Source organism: Squalius cephalus (assembly GCF_949319135.1).
Source record: "Squalius cephalus genome assembly, chromosome: 17".
Taxonomy (NCBI): Eukaryota; Metazoa; Chordata; class Actinopteri; order Cypriniformes; family Leuciscidae; genus Squalius; species Squalius cephalus.
Genome location: NC_137138.1, coordinates 16,536,481 through 16,558,891, shown reverse-complemented (window position 1 = coordinate 16,558,891; position 22,411 = coordinate 16,536,481). Strand labels below are relative to the sequence as shown.

General features: G+C 37.2%; 1 protein-coding gene across 6 annotated transcripts in view; it reads left to right on the top strand.

Moving 5' to 3' along the window:
- Positions 1-22,411, top strand: part of ncam1a (neural cell adhesion molecule 1a) — a 227,534-nt gene that overhangs the window by 180,694 nt on the left and 24,429 nt on the right. For 4 of the 6 annotated variants that reach the window (XM_079846616.1, XM_079846615.1, XM_079846614.1 and 1 more), the window contains 5 exons: positions 601-751; positions 3,189-3,373; positions 4,623-4,719; positions 7,685-7,852; positions 11,389-11,514. In XM_079846616.1, the coding sequence (XP_079702742.1) occupies positions 601-751; positions 3,189-3,373; positions 4,623-4,719; positions 7,685-7,852; positions 11,389-11,514 (727 nt within the window). Of the gene's footprint in view, positions 1-600; positions 752-3,188; positions 3,374-4,622; positions 4,720-7,684; positions 7,853-11,388; positions 11,515-21,431; positions 21,480-22,411 lie in introns of all 6 variants that reach the window. The other 2 variants (XM_079846613.1, XM_079846617.1) reach the window with 1 other exon arrangement.

Below are 22,411 nucleotides of genomic sequence, written 5' to 3'. Positions count from 1 at the left end.
GGAATGAAATAAAGAATCTGGATCATTTTTCACTGAAGAAATGAAAAAATGTCATAATTTTCTCTCCCTCTTGTCTTTGCAAACCTGTACGACAGACCTAAAGTTGTTATTCACTGGAACACCTTTCCTTGGTTTAATTGAATCATTATTTTGAGTCGGATCTTTTCAGTGAATCAGTTGAATGATTTCTGCTTCTTTCATTAAGAGGTAAATGTCAAGATTTTATTTGAAATTCTTACATTTAATCGGTTTCTCATCCCAAATAACTTGGAATATATATATAGAAGTTAAATGGACTACTTTTACAATAGTTTTATGGTTCTTTTGTGTCTGTTGTGAAGCCTCAGTATGTCGTCTTTTGTGTTTCATGCTGTATAAGAATGTCACAGGTTTGGAACCAACATGAGGGTGAGAAATGATAACATGAGGGTGAGAAAATGATGACATTTTTCATTTTCATTTCATTTTTGGGTGAACTATCACTTTAAAGGCCCCCTTGTGCCTCTAGCACTGCCATTTAGGTTTAACTTTGACTGATTTCCTTATGTTTTACATATCTTTTTCTTTCTCTCACTCTCTCTTTTTATTTTTTTCCCCTAGAGTCTGGATGGTAACGTGATTGTACGCAGTGATGCCCGTGTGTCCTCTCTGACTCTAAAGTACGTGCAGTTCACCGATGCCGGCCAGTACCTCTGCACTGCCCGCAACTCCATTGGTCAGGACATCCAGAGCATGTACCTGGAAGTGCGCTGTAAGCTAAACACTTAACTTCTTTCTTTGTCCTTTGTAGGTTATTTGTCTTGTGGTCAGGGCAAATGTGTCAAAGCTCAAAAAGTGGACATTTTGTGTTTTTAATGTTCCTTTGGTCTTTCTTGGCTACTATCCTGCTGAAAACGCCAGCAATACTGTGTTTTGGATGCTGGATCTATAGCCTTGTTTAGTCCAAATCCGATTTTTGTGCATATCCGATTGGAATCCAATCATATTTAGCAAGTGTGAACGGCGAAAAAATCACATGAAATGCGCTTTTTACAAATCCGTTTTAAACTACATTCATATGTGGTTCGAAATCCCATTCAATTCGCATTTCTGGAAATCCGTTTTAGTCTGACCGCTCTAATCGGATTTCGTATGGTTTATGTGACTTTCTCACGCCACGTAAAATGTAAACATATCAGACGTTGTTATAGGGAACATGCTGAAAGTCGCTGCAGAAATTTTACATTAGAAAATGAACAAGGTTGTGTTGCAGTGCAGGTCGAGCAGAAAATTACATTATAATGGAGACATGTTGAATTTTAAGACTGGCGAAGATGACAGCACGAAATAAAGCAGCCATACCAGCCTGCTACATTTTAGCCGCTGTCTCAGAAGACGCAGTAGTCCAGTGCGGTGGCTACACATTGTCATGCTGTAAAAAAGACAACATCTGTATTGAAAACCCATCCACATTGTTGTTGTTGTTTTTGACGTATACCTACTAACGCAACGTAATTTCCATAGAAACCAATGCAGATATTCCAGAAAACGAAAGAGTGCCACAGGACACACATTCGATCCAAACAATTGCAATACAGTGCGATTACAGTCAGTAATTTAGATAATATTCCAATATGATACACAAATAATCAGATTTGGACTGACATTGTGAACATAGCCTATAAGAGTCTTAACTAACTAACTTTTAACTTTTTAACCAACAGTAGATCAACCAGCTAAACCCGCCCCAGACCAGCATAAACCAGCTTACACAGCAAGGAACTGGTCTTTTCAGCAGAATATTCAAAGATGCTATTCAGTGAATTTTTATGATATGAAACAATCAGTCTTTTTTACTTCTTTTTTGAGTTTATAACAAAAGAGACTGATAGGAATAGATGGTTTGAGGGCTTCTTTTTTTTTTACTGTATGTCTGTTTCAAACAAATTAAAGTTGATTTCCAGGCTTATTTCTTACAGTTAGAGCTCTTCATATGAAATGAAATACTGCCATCTTCACATTCTTAAAATTCAATTTTCAGAGCAAACGCTTATTTTTTATCAGATTATGTTCACTGCAGTTGGCTGAGTGCACTTTTGTGCCATTTTGCCAGGTAGAGAATTACAGTAAAGCTAGCTTTAAAGTTATTTTCATCTGCTTGTGCATTTTAAAGCATTCCCACAATCTAATTCAGAAAAGTGGGAGGGAGTGAAGCTTGAAGTGCAATGAAAGCCTAATTGGATTAATTTTTCTTGCCCCAAAAATCTTCTCCCGTTCCTGAGATAGCATCACAATGTGCAATTGATAGAAATTGTGTGGAAATGCAGTTTGCCACAGCGCGGTTTGTGAGTAATCAGCTTCTTGGTTGAGTGCATGGAGCGTTTCGCAGTAATTAGCGATAAGAAAAGGTGCTTTGTCTGCTTCAAATGATCCTAGATGAGATTGTTCACTCCCATACTCAGTCGGTCTGAGCTGGAGTTTCTTGCTCTGTTTTATTTCCCACTTTTTACTTCAAGGTTTCATTTTAAAGAGTTTTTTTTTTTTTTTTTTGCTTGCTTGATTGTTTACAGTATGTGTTGTTTTACTGAAATAGAGCTCAGCCTCACAGTAAAAATGGAGTCTCGGGCTGGCAGCCAATAGGAAAGACATGCCGAATTCTAGCCATGTCGAATCAGTAAGCATCTTAATGCAAAGTTTTGCCGTTTACTTACATACACAATAAAAACGTGTTCCACTAAAATTGCACATGAAATCATTTCGAGCCTTACATTTCCCAATATCCATTTCAGCCACTGTTGTGATAAGATTTAATTGCCTGTTTCATCCAAAGAGAGACATTGGGGTGTCCAGATTATCTAAGCTGCGGTGTTGCAGCCTGTGGTCCTCAGATAGCGATAAGATTTGAGTGGATATGTTTCTTATCGCAACAGCTTTATGGGAAATGTGATTACTCAACTGCATGTATCAATCCTGGAGTGGAAAGTCTAGTTAGCCAAGGTGAGCAACACTCACAACAGACAATAGACTTCATGCTAGAGCTACCGCCTGCTCTGTAATAGCAGATCTCAGAAATCGCAATTCTGAAAGGTAGTTGAGGGGATGATGGTTAATATATGCCAGCTGGAAGCCATCATATTCTTGCCCCAAGGACTTTCTCTATAACAGTCCTTGTGTTGGTTGCACTTTGCTGACACTGCGTATAATTACAGATGCTCCAAAGATCCAAGGCCCTGTGGCGGTGTACACCTGGGAGGGTAATCCGGCTAACCTCACCTGCGAGGCCCTCGCTCACCCGGGCGCCTCCATTTCGTGGTTCCGTGACGGCCAGATGCTGCCTAACGCTAATACCACCAACGTCAAGATCTACAACACTCCCACAGTCAGCTTCCTAGAGGTACTGCATCACCACTCAAACCCATCAGCCTTTAGATGCCCCCTCATTAAAGTTTCAACACTAAAGACATATTTGACACTAATAATTGCTTTCTGAGCTCATTTTCAGTATACTTCAGCACTCTGTAGCATTTGATATTAAATCATAGCAATAGTGCCTGCCGATACTGCATTTAGTAAACACAATAATTATTGTTTTTTCTGTTCTTTGTTTATGTACAAAATAGTGCACACCCATATCTGCCCACAAGTGCTGAGAATATAATGACTTGTTTTTATTGTGTGGCAGAATAATTCATGTCATTTAAGTTCTTCATAGCTTCACTTTTTGATTTTGGTTTCGCATTACTGGCCGATAACATTAATTACAATAATTAATGTCACATTGTGAATGACCAGCCTAATGTTTTTAGAGTCTTGCAAAGCGCAGATTGTAATATTTAAACTGGTGCATCTAAATACAGAAAATATTACATTTTATGATTTATTTTTCTGTAGAGGCCTTTTGAGATCAGATCACAGCATTACGAGCCGTCATTATAATAGTTAAATTTACATCTAAGCCGCAAATATAAAGTGTTTACTTTACTTTTTAATGCTGCACACAGTCTTTTTCACACTTTTTGCATAGGAATTGTAGTCACAGGAAACTATGTATCTTGAAGTTTGATTATTGATTGGCAAGCACAGCGAATCAATTACACTGAATATGCAGATTTACATGCTGTAGCAGCAGTGTCAAAATGTTGAAGGAGCCACTTTCAGTTTAACTGTTTTTAGAAAGTTTTAGCAACAGTTTTAGATCAAAACCCCATTCTAGAAATGTTAAACCTACCAACATCCGTTGCCATGATTTTTGGAATTACTTATTAGGAAAAAAAATATGTTTCAGTCGCATAACATCGGTTAATGGAAACGGCGTCATTTCACAATAGTTTTTTATTGACATTTAGAAAATATCGCAAAAGTTTTGTGTAAATCTGTAATGGAAACGTGTCTGGTGAAGGTAATGGCAACAGTACGCCCCCATTCTTTCTATCTTTCTTTCTTTCTTTCTTTCTTTCTTTCTTTCTTTCTTTCTCTCTCTCTCTCTCTCTCTCTCTCTCTCTCTCTCTGTCACTCAATAATTACTATTAATTATTACTGCTATTGCCAAGGCAATGAGCTTCCCTTAACCAGCTAATGTCTATATCATGCTAGCTAAGTCAGAAGAGAGGTGGTGCCTTGACGAGTCTTTTTTTCTCTGACAGGTCACTCCGGTGTCCCAGAACGACTTTGGTGATTACAACTGTACGGCTTCTAATGTCATTGGCACAGAGTCAAAGGATTTCATTTTGATTCAAGCAGGTTTGTGAATGTTTAGAGGATGATGAACAAAATTAGTAACTGTTTTACACTTATGAATCAATATCAAAGGTTGAAGTTCTAATTAGCTGTTCACAAATCATTTCTCACAAAGGGTGTCTTAACACAGGAAAACCACTTCTAAAATCCCCCTTGGTACCCATTCATAATACACAAGGTACGCGAAAGGTAAATCTCCCCCAGACTGAGATGTTTTAGCTTTAGATCAGAGCCTGTGCTCGTATTTTTTAGGCTGAGACTCTTGGGTAATAAAAACAGCAGGGTATAATTTTCAGGCTGCAGATTTGACGGTTAAATGCGACGCTACCTCTGATATTTTTGGTGCTCTGTAAAGTGGGGCAGATGTGAAATGGTGTGGAAGGCAGTGAGGTGATTATTTAGTCTCAATGCGATGAGGCAGTGCAGGAGTGACGCCTCTTTTCTACCTCACATGTTTTAGAGCCACCACACTCCCACAGCCATAGTTTTTATTGTGCGATAAAGTCACATTTCTCTAAAAGTGTGTTTTACTGAGTAAATGTGTTCTGTGAGGGAAGGAGATTCATTTTAAAAGTCATGTATAGGTTATATTAAGTCATGTATACGTAGTTATATTGTTAGTAAATCATTTTGTTGAGGGAAAAAAATCACAGTTTTATGCAGGGCTAACAAATGAAAAATGCAATTCAAGCAGTTGTTTCGTTCACTCTAAGCAGAATCAGTGTTTTAACGTTTCTGTTCATGCGTTCCCTCTGTAATATTATCACTCCGAAAATGATTTGATTATAAAAAATACCAGCTAGTAAGGTATTTTTTATTTATATTTATTTTTTTACAGAGAAGATATGTCACTGCAAATGGGAGAAGTTATTTTGATGAAAGATTTCGAGGGCACTTGAATTTAAGAAAAATAATGATGTGCATGGATAAATCATTTGTTATAAATACTGCAAAATTCCACACACAAAAAGTTAGTTTTGATTTCATGGTGACTTTAAGACTCCTACATAAATACCTTTTCACATGAGAAATGTATTTGCTTTGGATTTGCTGATTGCATCCAATAAAGTTTATAAATGATTTGTCCTTCAAAAACAGCTTCTTTGTAAATCCTGCATTACAATTCAACATGCCAGAATAAAACCTGATTTTTGAACAATGCGTAAGCCACTCGGCCTGGTGTGCCAAAACACTACATTTTAAACTTCAATGTTTAATTCAAAACAATCTCAAAACGCGTTGTGACATTTTTTTAAAGCAGTAGCCTAGCCTATATACATTAAGGGCATTGAAACCAGGATCTTAACTAAAACGTGTTCCGCGTAATCTCTCAAAAAGTATGCCACACTAGTACTCCATGTATTTTTTTTTTTTTTTTTTTTTTTTTTTTTTTAAGGACTGCTTTTGAAATCACTATAAATTACTATGCAATTGTATCGCTCACGAGAGCTCTTCATTTATCTAATTCCTCAATAGAATGCTAAAAATATTCAGCGTCATTGCTCCTAATATCGTCTCTATTTTTAACTTTTGATTCTATTTTTTCAGTTCTAAAATTGATTCTATCTTTGGTTCTATTCTGTTGTAGCCTAATAGGCCTATTTATATATATGAAAAATATGCCTATTAGGCTTAGGGTTTTATATTTAACCCACTTACATTTTAAAATACGGCAATTGCTGCTGTTTTGCACAATGTCCCTTTGCGCCACCTGGCGGTCATTTCGGGAACGACTTTGAAATGCGGCTGGTTTATTTTCGCCGCGGTAATTTTCGCCGCGGCGGTAATAGGCATTCTGGTTGTCCACCATCTGTACATCTGACAGCATTATAAAACAATCTACACTAAAAGGTGACGCTCAAATTGTTAAAGGGTTAGTTCACCCAAAAATGAAAATTACGTCATTAATGACTCACCCTCATGTCGTTCCAAGCCCGTAAGACCTCCGTTCATCTTCGGAACACAGTTTAAGATATTAAGCTGCGTCACTGCGGAGTCGTGAAAGCGGATTGACAACAGACCCGGAAGAGAATACAATGCAGAATAAAGTCGTAGTTTTTGTTATTTTTGGACCAAAATGTATTTTCGATGCTTCAAAAACTTCTAACTAACCCACCGATGTCACATGGACTACTTTGATGATGTTTTTATTACCTTTCTGGACATGGACGGTATACCGTACATACATTTTCAATGGAGGGACAGAAAGCTCTCGGACTAAATCTAAAATATCTTAAACTGTGTTCCGAAGATGAACGGAGGTCTTACGGGCTTGTAACGACACGAGGGTGAGTCATTAATGACATAATTTTCATTTTTGGGTGAACTAACAATTTAAGATCTTAACGACTTAAATGATCAGGGAGCTGATCACAAAAAATGATCAGATTCATGTTTCCAACTTTGGGATTGTTCGGGAGGATATGCAGAGCATCAGACACAGCCAGGGCCAGCTCAAGGTTTGGCAAGCTTCCCCACATTTAAAGAGGAACGTGTCTAATTTCAGCGACTAAGCGGAATTGCAATCTGTTTTGGGCAGTGTTTGAAACTTGTTTGAAAACAGTAGTTTGCCCATTTATGTACCCGTCCAATGTTCGAAGGTTGCAGAAGTTCAAAACAAGTCTTTTTATAGCTTTGTTTTTTTGTTTTTTTTTAAAGTTACAGTACAGTTTTCATAGTACATCAAACTCTTCAGAAGTTCAAAGAAAATTTGATTCCTCATGATATGACCACTTTAAACAATATTTTGGTTTGTCTGAAAGATATTTTACTCGTGCTTCAGGGGAAAACTGTTCTGGCCACTGCAATAACAGTTCCCTTGGTGAACCGTTCCCCAAGCCCAAAACAATTTTTCATTGTTTCAGTTTGTCTATTGCCTCACTCACATTTTTGTGGTGCCCTGCTTGTGTGTGCAGAGCAGTACACTAGTTATATTGTGTGTGTGTGTGTGTGTGTGTGTGTTCTCTAGATGTGCCTTCGGCCCCCTCTATCGAGCGCTTGGAGCCTTATTCCAGCACAGCAATGGTGGAGTTTGATGAGCCTAAATCCGATGGAGGAGTGCCTATCCTTAAGTACAAGGCTGAATGGAGGATAGCAGGCCAAGACTGGACGGACAGAGAGTATGAGATTGAGGATGGTAAGTGGCCAACGCACACACACACACACATGCGCTATAATAACATTTATTTAGAACTGGAGGCAATGAAGAGAGAAAAACAAGATAGATGAGGCTTTTGGGAGGCTTATAAAAGCTTTTCCTCATTTGTATGAAGGTCAAGCTCTTGATTCTACAGCATTGTTTTGTACCGAAATGACTACAGATTCTCAGATGATTGTATTAAGACAGGGATTTTTAACCGGGTTACATTTTTTTTTAAAAGACGTGATGTGGCACGGTCTGAAAAAAACTACAGCCAATCAGAACAATGTCTGTTTGCACTCTTTCTCGCACTCCGTAGTGTACTCCTGATGGCTCTTTTGTGGTTTTCCTTGAGCAATTTGTACCGAAGCTTGATTCCACCAAAATAAAATGGGGAATTGTGAGATTTAAAATAAGACATTTTGAAATAATTACATTGTGAGATATGAAGTCACATTACTAAATACTAAGTTACAAATATGATTAATAAAAGTTGCAATTGTGAGATAAAAAAAAAAAAAATCACTTTATGAGAGAGTAACAAAGTTGCAAAGCGAGATAAAATACAAAATCACAGTTGCCAAAGTGACAATTTCGAAATATGATTAATAAAGGTTGCAATTGTGAGATAAAAAAAATCACTTTATGAGAGAGTAACAAAGTTGCAAAGCGAGATAAAATACAAAATCACAATTGACAAAGTGACAATTTCGAAATAAATTCACATTGTAAAATACAAAGTCACAGATATAGTAACAAAGTCACAATTGCTAGATATAAAATCACATGGCGATTTTAATAAAGTTGCAATAAAGTTGCATTTACATTAAAGTCCTCAATAAAGACAAATTAAGTCGCAATTGTGAGCTGTGTGGTTGCAAATTAACTTGACTCTCAGATGGAAATGGGCTTTCATAGATTTGTCATGTGATATCTGATGTTTTTTAGGGGCTGTTTACACAACACCGTTTTCAACTAAAAATGTAAAACTTTTAATGCGTTTTGGCCGTTCATTTACACGACAAAGGCGTTTTGGGTGGCTGAAAACACAAACTTTTGAAACAATGACGTCATGCACATGCGTATTACATGTTTAATCTATAATGTTTCAGGGCCAGGCAGCAGAATACAGCGTTTTTAGTCGTTTTCGTGGATCCGTGTGAATGGGGATCGTTTTGACAATGGTGTCGTCTGTACACGGAAAAATCAAAGGAAAAACTTCTCCGTATATCATATCGTTGTCGTGTGAACGTACCCTTAAATGCCTCAATCAATCTCTCTGAGGTTTGTTCATGTTTGAGGTTTAGCATTCATGAGGAGCTGGATTTTGGTCCAGTGAGGTTTCATTGTGAACATCTGACAAAATGTAGTGTTGCTTGTTTCTGCTACAGCTAGTTAGGACAGAAATTTGGATTAACAAGGAAGAGCTTTTACCGCTTGTCAATTTGTCGCTTCGCGCCCAGTTAAGATGCTGTGTTACACTTAGAAAAGAAAACAGCGGTTTCTATGACGCAGAAACAGCCACCCTCCTTCAATATAATAACTAAACACTTTCCACAGCTGCTAGCCATTTCAAATTGTGGCAAAATAACCTTCCCCGCTGCCATAAAAACCCTTTCATTGGCGATATTGCTTGGCAAGCATGAAACGCAATGCAGAGTTGAGCAAAAATAGAATGCGCAAATGTGAGAAAGGGACAGGGTTCACTTGAATGCTAAATAAGAGTGCTCAGAGCAGTTGTCACAGCCTGACATGTGCTCTGTTTGTCTGTGGGTACTGTCTGTCTCTTGGGGTGGCGGGGGGGAGAGATGTCAGTTTGCTCACTGCTGACAGCCTGCTCGCTCTGCCAGACCTCCTTGGGACATGCGTCAGAAACAAGCCTCACACACACAAACCCAGCCTTTCACGAATCAGTCTACAAGCCACCTACACACACACAAACCCCTGCTCAGCCAATGTCTTTTTGATCACTCAACCTTTTGTCAGTCAGTCTCTAATGCATTAGACTGGCATATGATACAGGCATGAAACCGTCTCAAACACGAGCTACCAGATTGAATGAGTAAAAAGAAAATTTCTAGTCATTATTAATGAATGATTGATGCATGATACCAAAAACGAATTCTTTTGAAATTGTTCTTTTTAGTGATTTAGTCTGATCACTCAAATGGAGAACTTTTGAAGTGAAGTTGTGGGTGATGTTATGAAAAAACTATAAACCACATTTCATAATTTATAACATAACTAAAAACATAGTGATGAACAGCGAATATGACAAGCAAGTTTCTTCATTTCCCATGTTTCTTTAAACAGTTACCATTAAAAAGTTTGCGGTCAGTAAAAAAAAAATGTGCAGGGGGGGAGGGGGGGATAATTATTCAAACTTTGGTTCCACAAGGATGCATTAAATTGATCAAAAGTGACAGTAAAGACATTTAAAATGTTATAAAAGATTCAAATAAATGCTGTTCTTTTGAGCTTTCATCAAAGAATCCTGAAAAATATTTATCATGGTTTCCACAAAAACATAAGCAGCACAACCATTTTTAACTGTGATAAAAATGATTATTCTTATAATAACGTAAAATGAGCAGCAAATCAGCATTTTAGAATAATTTATGAAGGATCATGTGACATTGAAGACTGGAGAAATGGATGCTAAAAATTCAGCTTTGCCATCACAGGAATAAATTACATTTAAAATATATTAAAATAGAACATTTATTTTCAATTGTGATTATATTACACAGTATTACCATTTTATTTTTTTTTATTATTTTTTTATTTTTATTTTATTTATTTTTCAAAACCCCAAACGTTTGAACGTTAGTATAAGTTAATATCTGGATATTTATATTTTAGACAAAATGTGGCTAGTTATTTTGTTTACTTTTGTTCCAATAAGGATTGTCCAATCTAATTAGAGGACAAGAACTAATGGTTGCATTTTACGAGGCAACGGGGACCGCTGGAAAACCTAATGACTATAACTGAAGAATTAGGTTGTTGTTTTCTTGATCAAACTGAAATATATTTTAGAACAAAGGTGAAACTCAAAATGCTTTGCAGGGTCTTCTGGGAAAATGATGGAAAGTGATGACTTGGCCCACACAGTATCTTTGGCTACAGATCTACCCACAAAAAGTCCCGCAGACTTTCTCAGATTTAGAAAACTCATTATTCATTAAGTTTCACTCACCACTTGCCCCATGTGTATTTGTTTAGTCCATATTTACGCTTATCGGTTATACTTTTTTCTCACTGTATCTAAATCCATTTTGCCCATTTTCCCTTAAAATCTGGATTTTTTAAATGTATTTATTTGAGCCTGTTCATTGCGAAAACCATTCAAATGAATCAGTTTTCTATAATACTACAAGTCATGTGCTGGGGTAACATGTGCCATTTGATAAGCAAATTGGTATGTCAAATAGGTTTGGGATATGCTTTGTTAAAACTAGACATATTTAATCATCTTATTCTATGTTTTTATATCCTATATTTCATTGGAACTCTAAATCTGTCCAAATCAGGTCTCAACTTGATCACTATTGTTGGGCTGAAGCCAGAGACCACATACGAGGTGAAGATATCAGCCATCAACGGCAAGGGTGAAGGAGAGAGCAGCGCCCTGGAAATCTTCAAAACCCAACCTGTCCGTAAGTGCCTCTGTCTTTCTGTCTTTCTCTCTCTCAGTCCCTCTTTATCATAAGCACCCTCTTTTCCCATCAACCCCCCTTCTCAGTGCAGCAGCAGACCTCACTACCCACAATGCATCCCTGCCCTGGACCCTTCTGGATCTCACTCCCAGGAGATGCATTGCTTGTCCTGCGTGTACTTCTGTATTTATATGTGGATGTGCGTGTTCATTTTAGTGTGTGTCCGTGTGTTTGAAGTATTTCTTGAAGACCATTGTGTCACTGCAGCTTCTCACCTCAGCAGTGCTTCCCTGTGATGTGGCACACCTCCCTGTCTGTACAGCTCCTCTGCCGGCTGCCAGCATGTGCCGGGCAACAGCTGTGTCTCGTGTCTGTTGAGAGCTGTGTGCTCTGTTAAGTGTCGTCCATGTTGATTGGGCACTCTTCTGTAGAGCAGATAATGAAACCGTCTTTAACCTCATATCCACGATCAGATCAGGATCAGACTCTCAGGGATTCTATTATCAACGATAAGATCTAATCGCAAAGAATCTACGATATTTTGCATAGATATTTTGCATTTGTACAGCAGTATAAGTAACAGTTGAAAATAATTCCAGATGATATTTCTCATGTTTCACTACGGTTCTGCTCTAAATATTCACTAGATGTGCTATGAATCTAAGCCTGTTTCTGCCTCAGATAAAAACAAAGTAATTTATTTTAATGACTCTATTTCTAACATTTGTCATTCTATCATAAATTTAGATCTCATAATTGTGACTACATCTCATAATTGCAACATTTTATCTCATACGATTTTTTATAATTGTAACATTAAACCTCAATTTTGCTTATAACTCACAATCATGCTTATTTCTCATAATTGCAACTTTATCTCATAATTGTGACTATCTTTCATAATTGTGCCGTTGTAACTCACAATTCAGACTATAGCTCACAATTGCAAATATTTAAATTGCAACTTTATTGCCTGGATTCACAGATCACAGACATTAACAGGCATGGTTTAAGATGCATGTTTGAACTGTCTTACCACAAAGGAACTGGCAATGACAGATTTTTTTTTTAAAATGTCAGTGATATTTTTTGTCTCAAGATGCACACCTGTAATGTTTTTTTTCTAAGGCACATTAAAAAAAAAAACACTTAAATGCCCTAATTGAACTAAGGCCTAACCCTGGCTCAATCTAAGTCCTGTCTGTGAAACCAGGCCTATATGTCACAATGTCACTTTTTTATTATTTTAAACGTTATCTCACAATTACCTGTTTAAGGTGGAAACAGGCTTCCAATAGCTATATAAAAATGAAGTGAGGTGAAATTTGACGTTGGTTTGCAGAGCTTGATTGTAGAACTCTCCACATTAATGAAACATCATCCTTATTTAGATTTTTTTCAAAATTCCTACAAATCTACTGGTTTAATTACTGCATGTCGCACGAAGCCGTTGGATCAGAATGTTCCACTCAGAAGCAGATTAGAAAAAGTCAGTTTGCAAGAAATGTGGGATGAGCAGAACACAGTTCTACTTTGATTATTCAATTTCCTCTTGCACTCGCAGGGATTAAGTGACTAAAGTTTAAATTGCAGAAATATTTTTTTTCCTTGTCGCTTTATTCATCCATTTTATTGATCCAATTCAGTTGATCCATCTAAAAAGCACTTTGTATAACATTACAAAAAAGGATTCCTGCAGCAATAAGCTTGATTTCCATTTCAGTACCCAGAAGCTTTGGAGGGAATCTTACAAAAATGGGTAACAAGTTAAAATAACACAAAACAAGACTTGTTTATTCTTCTTTTGCGAGTACAATAGCTCATGGCAGGAGTGAATTGCTCCATTGATGTAAGTCAGAGACAGGCTGACATGAATTCTTATCTTATTTTTCCTTATCATATTTCATCTTTTCTTCGACACCCCCTGTTTTCACAGTCCCCATATTAATGCCTGCTCTCATTTCACAACAGCTAATTGGGTCACCCAGTTTTGCCATTTTGGGACTTAGCAAGCATAGTTCACATAGTTTAGCCTGGCGAAATGTGAGTCAGCAAGGTGATTTTCTCACTGCTTTATAAGATGAACCTAAAATGGCAAATTGGATTTGGCCTCCTCTCCATCTTATACATTCCTGTTCTCATGTTCATGATTTTTTTTTGTTATGGTTCTCATCATGTTTTCCATCTTGTTTTGTTCCACTGGACATCAGGCTTCCCTTTCAAAAGTAAGTGTTCCATCTCTCTGCTCTCTTTCTTTCACATTTCTGTTTTGTTTTTTCCATTTGCTTCTATTTCAGCCATTGCAACATTCCTGCCAAATCTCTAGTAAGCCTTTAAAGAAGGTAGTAAAAGCTTGATAGAAAGTTTAAGACTCCATGAAATGTGTTATAGATTGCCGTCTTCTTTTCTGCTTTTGAAGGAAGTTTTGTATATGGAAGGGCTCATCCCTTTTTAAATAGCTAATAGGCTGTCATGAACCTTGATTTGACCTTTAGTGAAATGGTAATTTTAATTGACTGAGAGGGGACATTCTCCTTCTAGAGAGCATTTGATTGGACAAAACATTGCAGGTCGTTGGATGACTCAGTCATATTTATGGTGTGTATCTGCTAAAAGTCAATTTTATCAACTATAGGATAGCTGTGGACATGGACTAGACGATTCATGAATTTCATGGGGTTTTTAAGAATGTATTGAGAATTAAATTAGTCTATTTGCTTAAAGTGGACTCTCATATCTCAGTGCAAATTAAGTTAAACTTTCTGAGGGGCTTTCACTGAATTTAAAGAACTTTGTAATAGGTTTTGATTATAGTCTGTGCTTTAGAGAACTGTGACAGCTCACTTTATATCTGTTGTTGTACTTTCCAGACGGAATTCCATTCTATTACTCAAACCAGGATAAAGGTTTGCTATGAGATCATTTAGACCAGTCCTTCCAGTCCTGAAGGCTTAATTGAGAAAATTGCCTTTTTTCCCCCAAAACCTACAGTAAATATGCACCTGGTTCAACTCCATTATGCTACATGGAGGAATTAACATTTGATTAATTGAATCAGGTGTGTTAGGTCATGCCTTGGAACTAAACTTGTATGGGCTCCCTCGGGTCTGTTGATTAAATTCCTTAAAATGCTAGCATGTTAGAATAAAAGATTGCTGTTGGTATGTAGATTTCCCTCTAGTCAAAGTCTGTTTCCAGTTATCTCCCCATTTCCCTTCGTAGTACTTCACATAAATCCCACAGAAGTCTCAAAACAAGCTATTTATTTCACACTCATAGGATAGGCATGACCTTGTTGTCTAATGTTGGTGTTTATTTGGTCTTTAATAAATGGCTTTGGGTTTTTTGGGGATAATAACTCAACACATAATTTGTGTGAGGGTGATTGTTTTGCAAGAGGCAATTGTAAAACATTCAAACTGTAGAATGACTACCTTTTGTTTATGCAACCAAAAGCAAACAAACATAGTGATGAAGCTGTTGCTAATTTAATTGACAGATTTTATTGTTGTGGCTCTCTATTGTTCTCATTATTTGACTGTGGAATCATTCTTGTGATCATTACACAGTGGAATAAAAAAAAAAAGAGTCGATGGGCAAGGCAGAGACCGTATCTCGTAATGGTAGTGGGATGTGGTCGTGTTCAGATGAGATTGATGGCGTTGTCCGCTCTTTCTCCGGAACTATACCTGCGTGAATTTAAGAGGTGATTGGCGGCACAATGATCCAGACACTCCAAACACTTACTAATCATTTATCAATTTGTACATGACAAACCGAGACTGCCGGCAGCATCGACACTTGTCAAATTATGACTACACACATCTAGTGACAGTCCAGATTGGGTTTATTTGTCACGAGTTTCCAAACCAAAGCGAAAATTACTTCTGAAGCAAATCTTCTGAAGAAATCCTAACAATAACGGAATGTTTTTGCGAGCTTTCTTTTTTCTCTTTGAATATGAACAATTAGAATCAAGTTGTTTATCTCGGAAACAATGAGTCTTGCTATATCTAGGAGAGACAATGACTTCTTGAAGCAATAATTCACCCTAAAATTCTATCATTTACTCATCTGCATGTCTTTCCAAACATCTATGCTGCTATTTTCTCAATGTCCCTGCTTAAAAAAGCAAAGAACCAGTCCAACCAACTTTCACCAGTCTAAGTTGGTTTGCTGGTCTTAGATGGTCACCCAGTTTTGCCCGGTTGGTTTCTTGGCTAGTTTTAGAGAGGTGTTGGGCACTTTTCAACAACTAAACCAGCTAATCACAGATTGGCCAGGCTGGGAAACCAACTTAAGACTGGTTTAAGCTGGGGGTTTTTAGGATTTGAAAATATTTTTCTCTATACTTTGGCAGTTTATAGTAACTACTTGCCTAAAAAGTGGCATAAACATAATTCTGAATGACTTCTGAAGCTGTAGCTTTGTTTTACAAATAGATCAACATGTAAGTTATTCACTCTTAAGTTGGCCATTTAACTGACATTGCAAACAGCAAGTTGGAAATTATTTAGAATAGCTCCTTTTGTGTTCCACAGACAACAAACAAACATGCAGGTTTGGAGCAACACAAAGGTGAGTAAATAATGACCAAATTTAAATTATTTGGGTGAACTATTGCTTTAACAGTTAGGGAAGTATGACAGATTTACTCTATCCATTATAAAGCAGCAGCATGTCTGCAGAGAGTGGCATAACTTGACGTAGATGGAGCTTCAAGTAAGATGTACGGTAGTTCTCGCAGGTGCTTGTCAGAGATTTATCACCAGTGGCCATCCTGCAGGTTCAGCCAATAGAGTGCCCAGAGCGCTGAAGGAAGAGGGGGATGACACAAAAGACTATGTTGCCAGTAGCGTGAGTGAGTCTTTCTCTCCTCCAGAGCAAAGATCCATGCCTCTTGCCTCCACAACCTGTAGAAATTGTAAAAGAGCACTATAAAATTCACATTACTGCGGTATGTGCTGCAGGGACTTGCGATTCAAAGCAAGAGAGCTCCCTCTCCATTTTATGTGCTATGAGCGTGAATGAGGAGGCTGGAATTGTGTATGGAGATGGAGTGATGACAAAGCTAGCTAGGTCTGTCACGTAAGCGATAGAGGCAGGAGTGATGGACACCTCTGGGAGTTTTCTGATGGATAATGCCACCTCTGCAGCTCACTGCAGTAGGGTCATCTTGGGTGACAGCTAAAATATTCACAGAGACAAATAGGGACTCTTTACATGACTAGGTGCCTGGCTTTCTGATTGCTAGCCTGTGTGCGGGTCACCCTGCTCCCAGAGGGCAGGTAGACTCCACTGAGCCTTATTTGATATGAATGTGATCGCCACAGACCGCAAAGGATCAGAGAGCACCGTAGCAGGGACTGCACCTTTGGAGACCTACAGTGGAAATTGCCTCTGATAAGAAAATAGTAGATTATTCAAAGTTAAAGGAGGTCAGCTCAGAACCCAATGCTAAATTCAAAGGCAAATTTAGGCATTTAAACTGCTGTGTAAAAAAAGAAAGAAAAGTGTCCAGCTGTGATAACTGGTTTGACAATGTCTTTTTTTCTGCATTCAGTATGCAAAACTTAAATTTCTTCTAATATATGAAAAATGTCACAGTCAGTTAGCAAGGTGACATACAAATTATTATTATTATTATTATTATTATTATTTGTCAGATGGTGATGTTTAGAGCTAATCTTTTTGTCTTCATTATTGGTTTTTATGTTGTAAATGTTATTTTTAATCGGGTAGCAGTTCTTTAACATTGGGTCTTTAATAAATGGCAATGGAGAACATCTCAACTTTGTAAATAACTGCCATTTAATCTCAAGTTAAAATGATTTAACTCAACAGCCCACAACAAAGATGGAATATTATTGTATTTTTGTTAATTATATTCTTGTTTATTAATAATGTAAAATATTAATAGTGCATTATTTCAGCAAAGTTGTTTTACAATCTAAAACATTTAAATTAGCAAAAAAAAAATTATAATAATAATAATACTGCTACAATTTTCTTTTATCAGTTATAACAAAATATTAATTATAAATGCTTTTATAATTGTGGTCTAATTATCATTTACTTATTGTTGTTCTGCATATCCAAATGTTAAAATAATTTATTACAAGGCTCTGTGGAATACTTCTGATTGGTCAATCGCACCATCCTGAAAACGGATAACACTGGCTCATCCGGTTTACTGAAGTCAGCAGCGCTATACACTTGCTAGGAAGTTGCGTGGAAGTTTTGCGTTTGGTGAGTTAATAAAATATTAAAACTCAGTCAAATCAATATTTTGTGTACAGTTATTTTAATTATTCCATCCACTATCGAGTTCTCGCTCTCTCTTATTTCATACAAATGCAGCTGCTGCCATTTTGCAACTATTGTTTTGTACACTGCTGGATTATAAGATACAAACCAGTACGATTTTAAAATCAATATCTCTCATCCCCATAATTATTTATGTGGCGAATGCTGTTTAATAAGTGGTATGACTGTACAGTATCTCTTAAATATCCGTCTAGTTTGAATTGCCACGCTAGCAACTGCTCTCTGGAAGCTTTGCGCTTAAAAACCTAATAAAATATTTCGACTCAGATCAATATTTCGTTTCTAATTATTTACTTATGTGGCAAGTAGCCGTGTAATAAGGAGGATAATGTACTTGCAGCCAGTTGTTATCTCAGAATAAACCCCTTCAGGCTGATGCAAGACCTGATCACCCTGTCTGTGTTTATTCTGAGATAACAACCGTCTGGATGTACATTATCCCTTACTTGTACTGTATCAGTTCTGTCTCAAATACAATCCAACATGTAGAACCAAACCTCTTTAATAACACTTTATGTAATCAGAATGGGATATAGAAACAGGTTACGTGGCACTTCATCAGATTGTGCTCAGTAATTTAGTACCCCTGAGAAATGCATTACATTAGGTCTATTGCCTTGCACATCTGGTGGTGCTCAGTAGTTTATCTGCATCAGTGCCAGTGAATACAGCTCTCACAGATAGAGAGACAGGCCAGCGACCTAGCAGATGGTCCACATCCTCAGGTGAAGTTCTGGAGTGCTTTAATTTTGATCACCGGCATTAACACCCCCTTCCTTCCCCTTGACATGAAACACTTACAATATGATAATCCTTATTATTCTGCAGAGCAATTTTCTTCTCTGAGACTCTCTGCGTGCTTTGAACCTCACCCTCTGCTCTGTGATATCTACAAAGCATTACACAATGTTACTGCCCCTCAGCGTTTCATCAGACCACAACGGATAATACAGTCCCATTTTAGCATGCATTTTCTAATCTGCAGAGCGGTAGACCAAACTGAAGAAAAGAGTGTAGTGTTTTGTGAGATCAATAAGGCTGCAGTAATTAGTTTTGTGCAATTCAAAACACTGGAAATCAGGGAGAAGAAAGAGTTGAGCTCCAAAATATTCTCTTGAAGCTAAAATAAATTTCGTTTCATTTTTTTATCGATGTGGCATTAAAGGGATATTCACCCCAAAATCATAATTCTGTAATAATTGACTCTCCTTCATGTTGTTCCAAAGATGTATGTACCATTATTTGTTCTGCGTAAATGGAGTAATTTTGTAAAAATAAAAAAAATGTATCAATCATTTCAGTGCATTTACAATGATTGTGAACTGGAGCTTTTTAAACTTCAAAAAGGTGCAAAAGCATCATAAATGTGGGTCATGTGACTTCTGAAATCATATGATAGTTTTGTGTGTGATATACTGGGTGAAATTTAAGCTATTATTCATGTAAAATATATTGAGTTCCAGTCTAGCTTTCCTCATGAGAGAAGTGATTGGTGAATGAATTTTGAGTAGGATCTTTTCATGATCTGTTCCCAAGTTTAGCTCACTTAATCAGTTATTTTGTTGCAGTGTTTAACAACTCCTATGGTTTTAAGATTTTTAGTGAATACATTTTGTCACAAAGTTGACTTTGCATATAGCACACAAGCAGGGCTTGACATTAACTTTCTTGCTCATCTACCACTGTGGCTAGTGGTTTTTAAAAGTTACTAGCCACTCAGCATTTTCACTGGCCATAATTTTGACATTGATACCATGGGCAAAAACTACCATATAGATATTTTTAATATTATCTCATAATTTGGCAGCAGTTATATTAGGCTGCTGTCACTTTAAGACCTGACGCACGGATCCATTATACTGTTACACATGCGTTTTCTTTCTCAACTGTTTACATTCACTTAAAACATAATGGACTGTGTTTACATGAATACTCGCCCAGACTTTATGTGTGTTTAATAAGCAGCGAAGCGAAAACAGTTTAGTACTGAGAAGCAGCTTTATGTGCACGCATTTTGGATGTGAGCACAAAATCTGTGGGAATAAAGGCTTTTATGGTGTTTTACGTCATTTTGGCAACTTTTAAGCTCCAGTTCCCATCTGAAAAGAGCAGTCAGTACTTTATTAAAATTTCTATTTTGTGTTTTGCGAATCAACAGTAGGGCGAGTAAAGTACATGACAAAAATGTTCATATTCGAGTGAACTGATCCTTTAATCCTACAAGGACTAACTCATGATGCTGTTAGCACTTCAGACTCTTTTTGTCACCAAGTATCTACAAGTTCCTTGAAATAAATACACAACTTGCACAGAAAGAAAGAGATTAAAAGACAGAAGCTCTGCACTCTTTAGTCAAACAGTCTTTGAAACTCTAACATAGTCTGTCATCTGTCAGACACTCAGCTTACAAACAGGCTGTGCCACTACCTAATTGCGTTAAGCTTAAAAGAGGAAACAGGGGATATTTCGCCCCCATCATATCATTACCTTCCACTCAAAGTACTTATCGTTTAACTCCAAGGCTCTGAGGTTCAGCTCAATGAAAGCCAACCTTCTCTCTCAGATTAGATGGATGAGAGTATATTGAAGGTGATGATGTCTGAGTCACTGTCACTAATGGACTTGCAGGAAAATATCGCACTTTGAATCGAGCTGTGTCTGCGGCTTGAGACGGCTATACTGTCATGGCTCAGATTGGCCATGACATTTAAAAACAGGTTGTTATGTGCGTCTTGATCCCGGTAGTATGTGGAATGTTAGTACTGACTAGCCTAGCTTAGTGTGGCATAGCCCTTCAGTGTCATGTGATCATTCATATCCTTCTTATTAATATAAATGTTGAAAACAGATGTGTTGCTCAAGGCTCTTTTTTTTTAACTGTGATAATATAATATTAATTTGATGACAAGAAAATTTGAAAAGAACATTTTTTAAATAGATTTTTTTGTAACAACTGTCTTTACTCTCATTTCCGATTCATTTAATGCACCCTTGCTGAATATATTTCTTTACAAAAAAATCTTTCTCACAATAATCTTATAAATGGTAGTTTACGTGGGATTCATGAAAAAAAAAACTGACTTCTAAACCAACAGAGTATATTTTATAATTATATTTCAAACGTTGTATTTAATTCCTTTTAAAACTAAGCAATGACATATTCCAGTAAATGTTTCAGCGTTGTGATGCCTGTGTTTTGTACAATTAAAATGACAATCTATTTGGCATAATCATTTTTATTAGACTCATTAGACTTTAGTTGCCCACCTCACATATCCAACTGGACAAAGTTTAATCAGATTAAATCATTTTAAATAAAATTGTGCCATGCACATACATTTTATTCATTGCTGGGATCCAGATGGCATCCCAGTAAAGCCACTGGTGTTACATTTACACATAATTTTGGCCACATAGTTGTGTCTCTATACTGATGCACTTTAATTTGGGTCACATGCACTTCTGCCTGGACTTGTTGAATGTTGCTACGCTGTGATGTGCACTAGTTGCTATGAAGCTGTTGCAACAGTGGCTCTACTATCAGTGCGGCAAATGAAAGCACATCTCACCATGTTCTCACCATCTTCCAGTGTCTTCAGAGACTCCGACTTCTATTCCTCCAACCACTGCCGACCTTAGTGAGTATGCCGACTGTGTGCAGTGTCGTTTGCCACTCTTTATCCGCCTGCTACACGTTTGTTCGCCTCACCTACTGTAGACCATTGTTCCTGAAGTCAACACCGCTGATGTTCGCAGTAGAGCGACAACGCACGTCTGTGATAGAGAAGAGAGACTGTATAGATGTTAGTTGAGGACGGGGGAAGTGAGACACTGAGATTGTGCTCATGATCCTCAAGCCTTTGTAGAGAACCATCACTAACTTCCGCTTGTAGACCAGCTCACCTGTCTAACATGTCACTGCATGGTAGACATACAGAAGTATGACATGAACCAACATGCTTTTTTGCGCTAATGGTTATTGGTTTATAAACTCAATGATGTGTGCTGATTGTTTTATGATATTGGATGTGCAGAAAGTTGCATAAACAGCATGAAACATCAACATGCAGTTCTCTTATTGAGTCTCTGAGATATTAATTAGATGTGTTGCATACTTCTTGAATGTGGAAACTAATGGAGCTGTCTTCCCAACATTAATCATAATTGTCAACATTAGCATTCTTAGGTGTACACATCTTCCCTCAGAGATGCAAGAACACAGTGTGCTTAAGTGCCAGATAGTGATGGCTTATGGATCACATTGGACTGGGTTCAAATTTACAGACTTGCACAATCAGCAAATTAACAACAGATATCTTATTGTATATTTATAGAGTATAATGCACAGACATCTGTGTATTTGATGCTTTATGTTTGCTTGTCTGTTTCTATACAAGCGATTTTTGATCCTAAACACTAAAAGATGCTCTCTCACTTCCCACAATCATGTGAGAGATTCTACTAAGTGTTTGTCTGAAAATAGAGTTACCATGACACCACGAATTACACCTGACCTCTCAACAAACAGACCGCAAATTGGGAGGGTCTGAAAAGGTTTTTCTGGGAGACA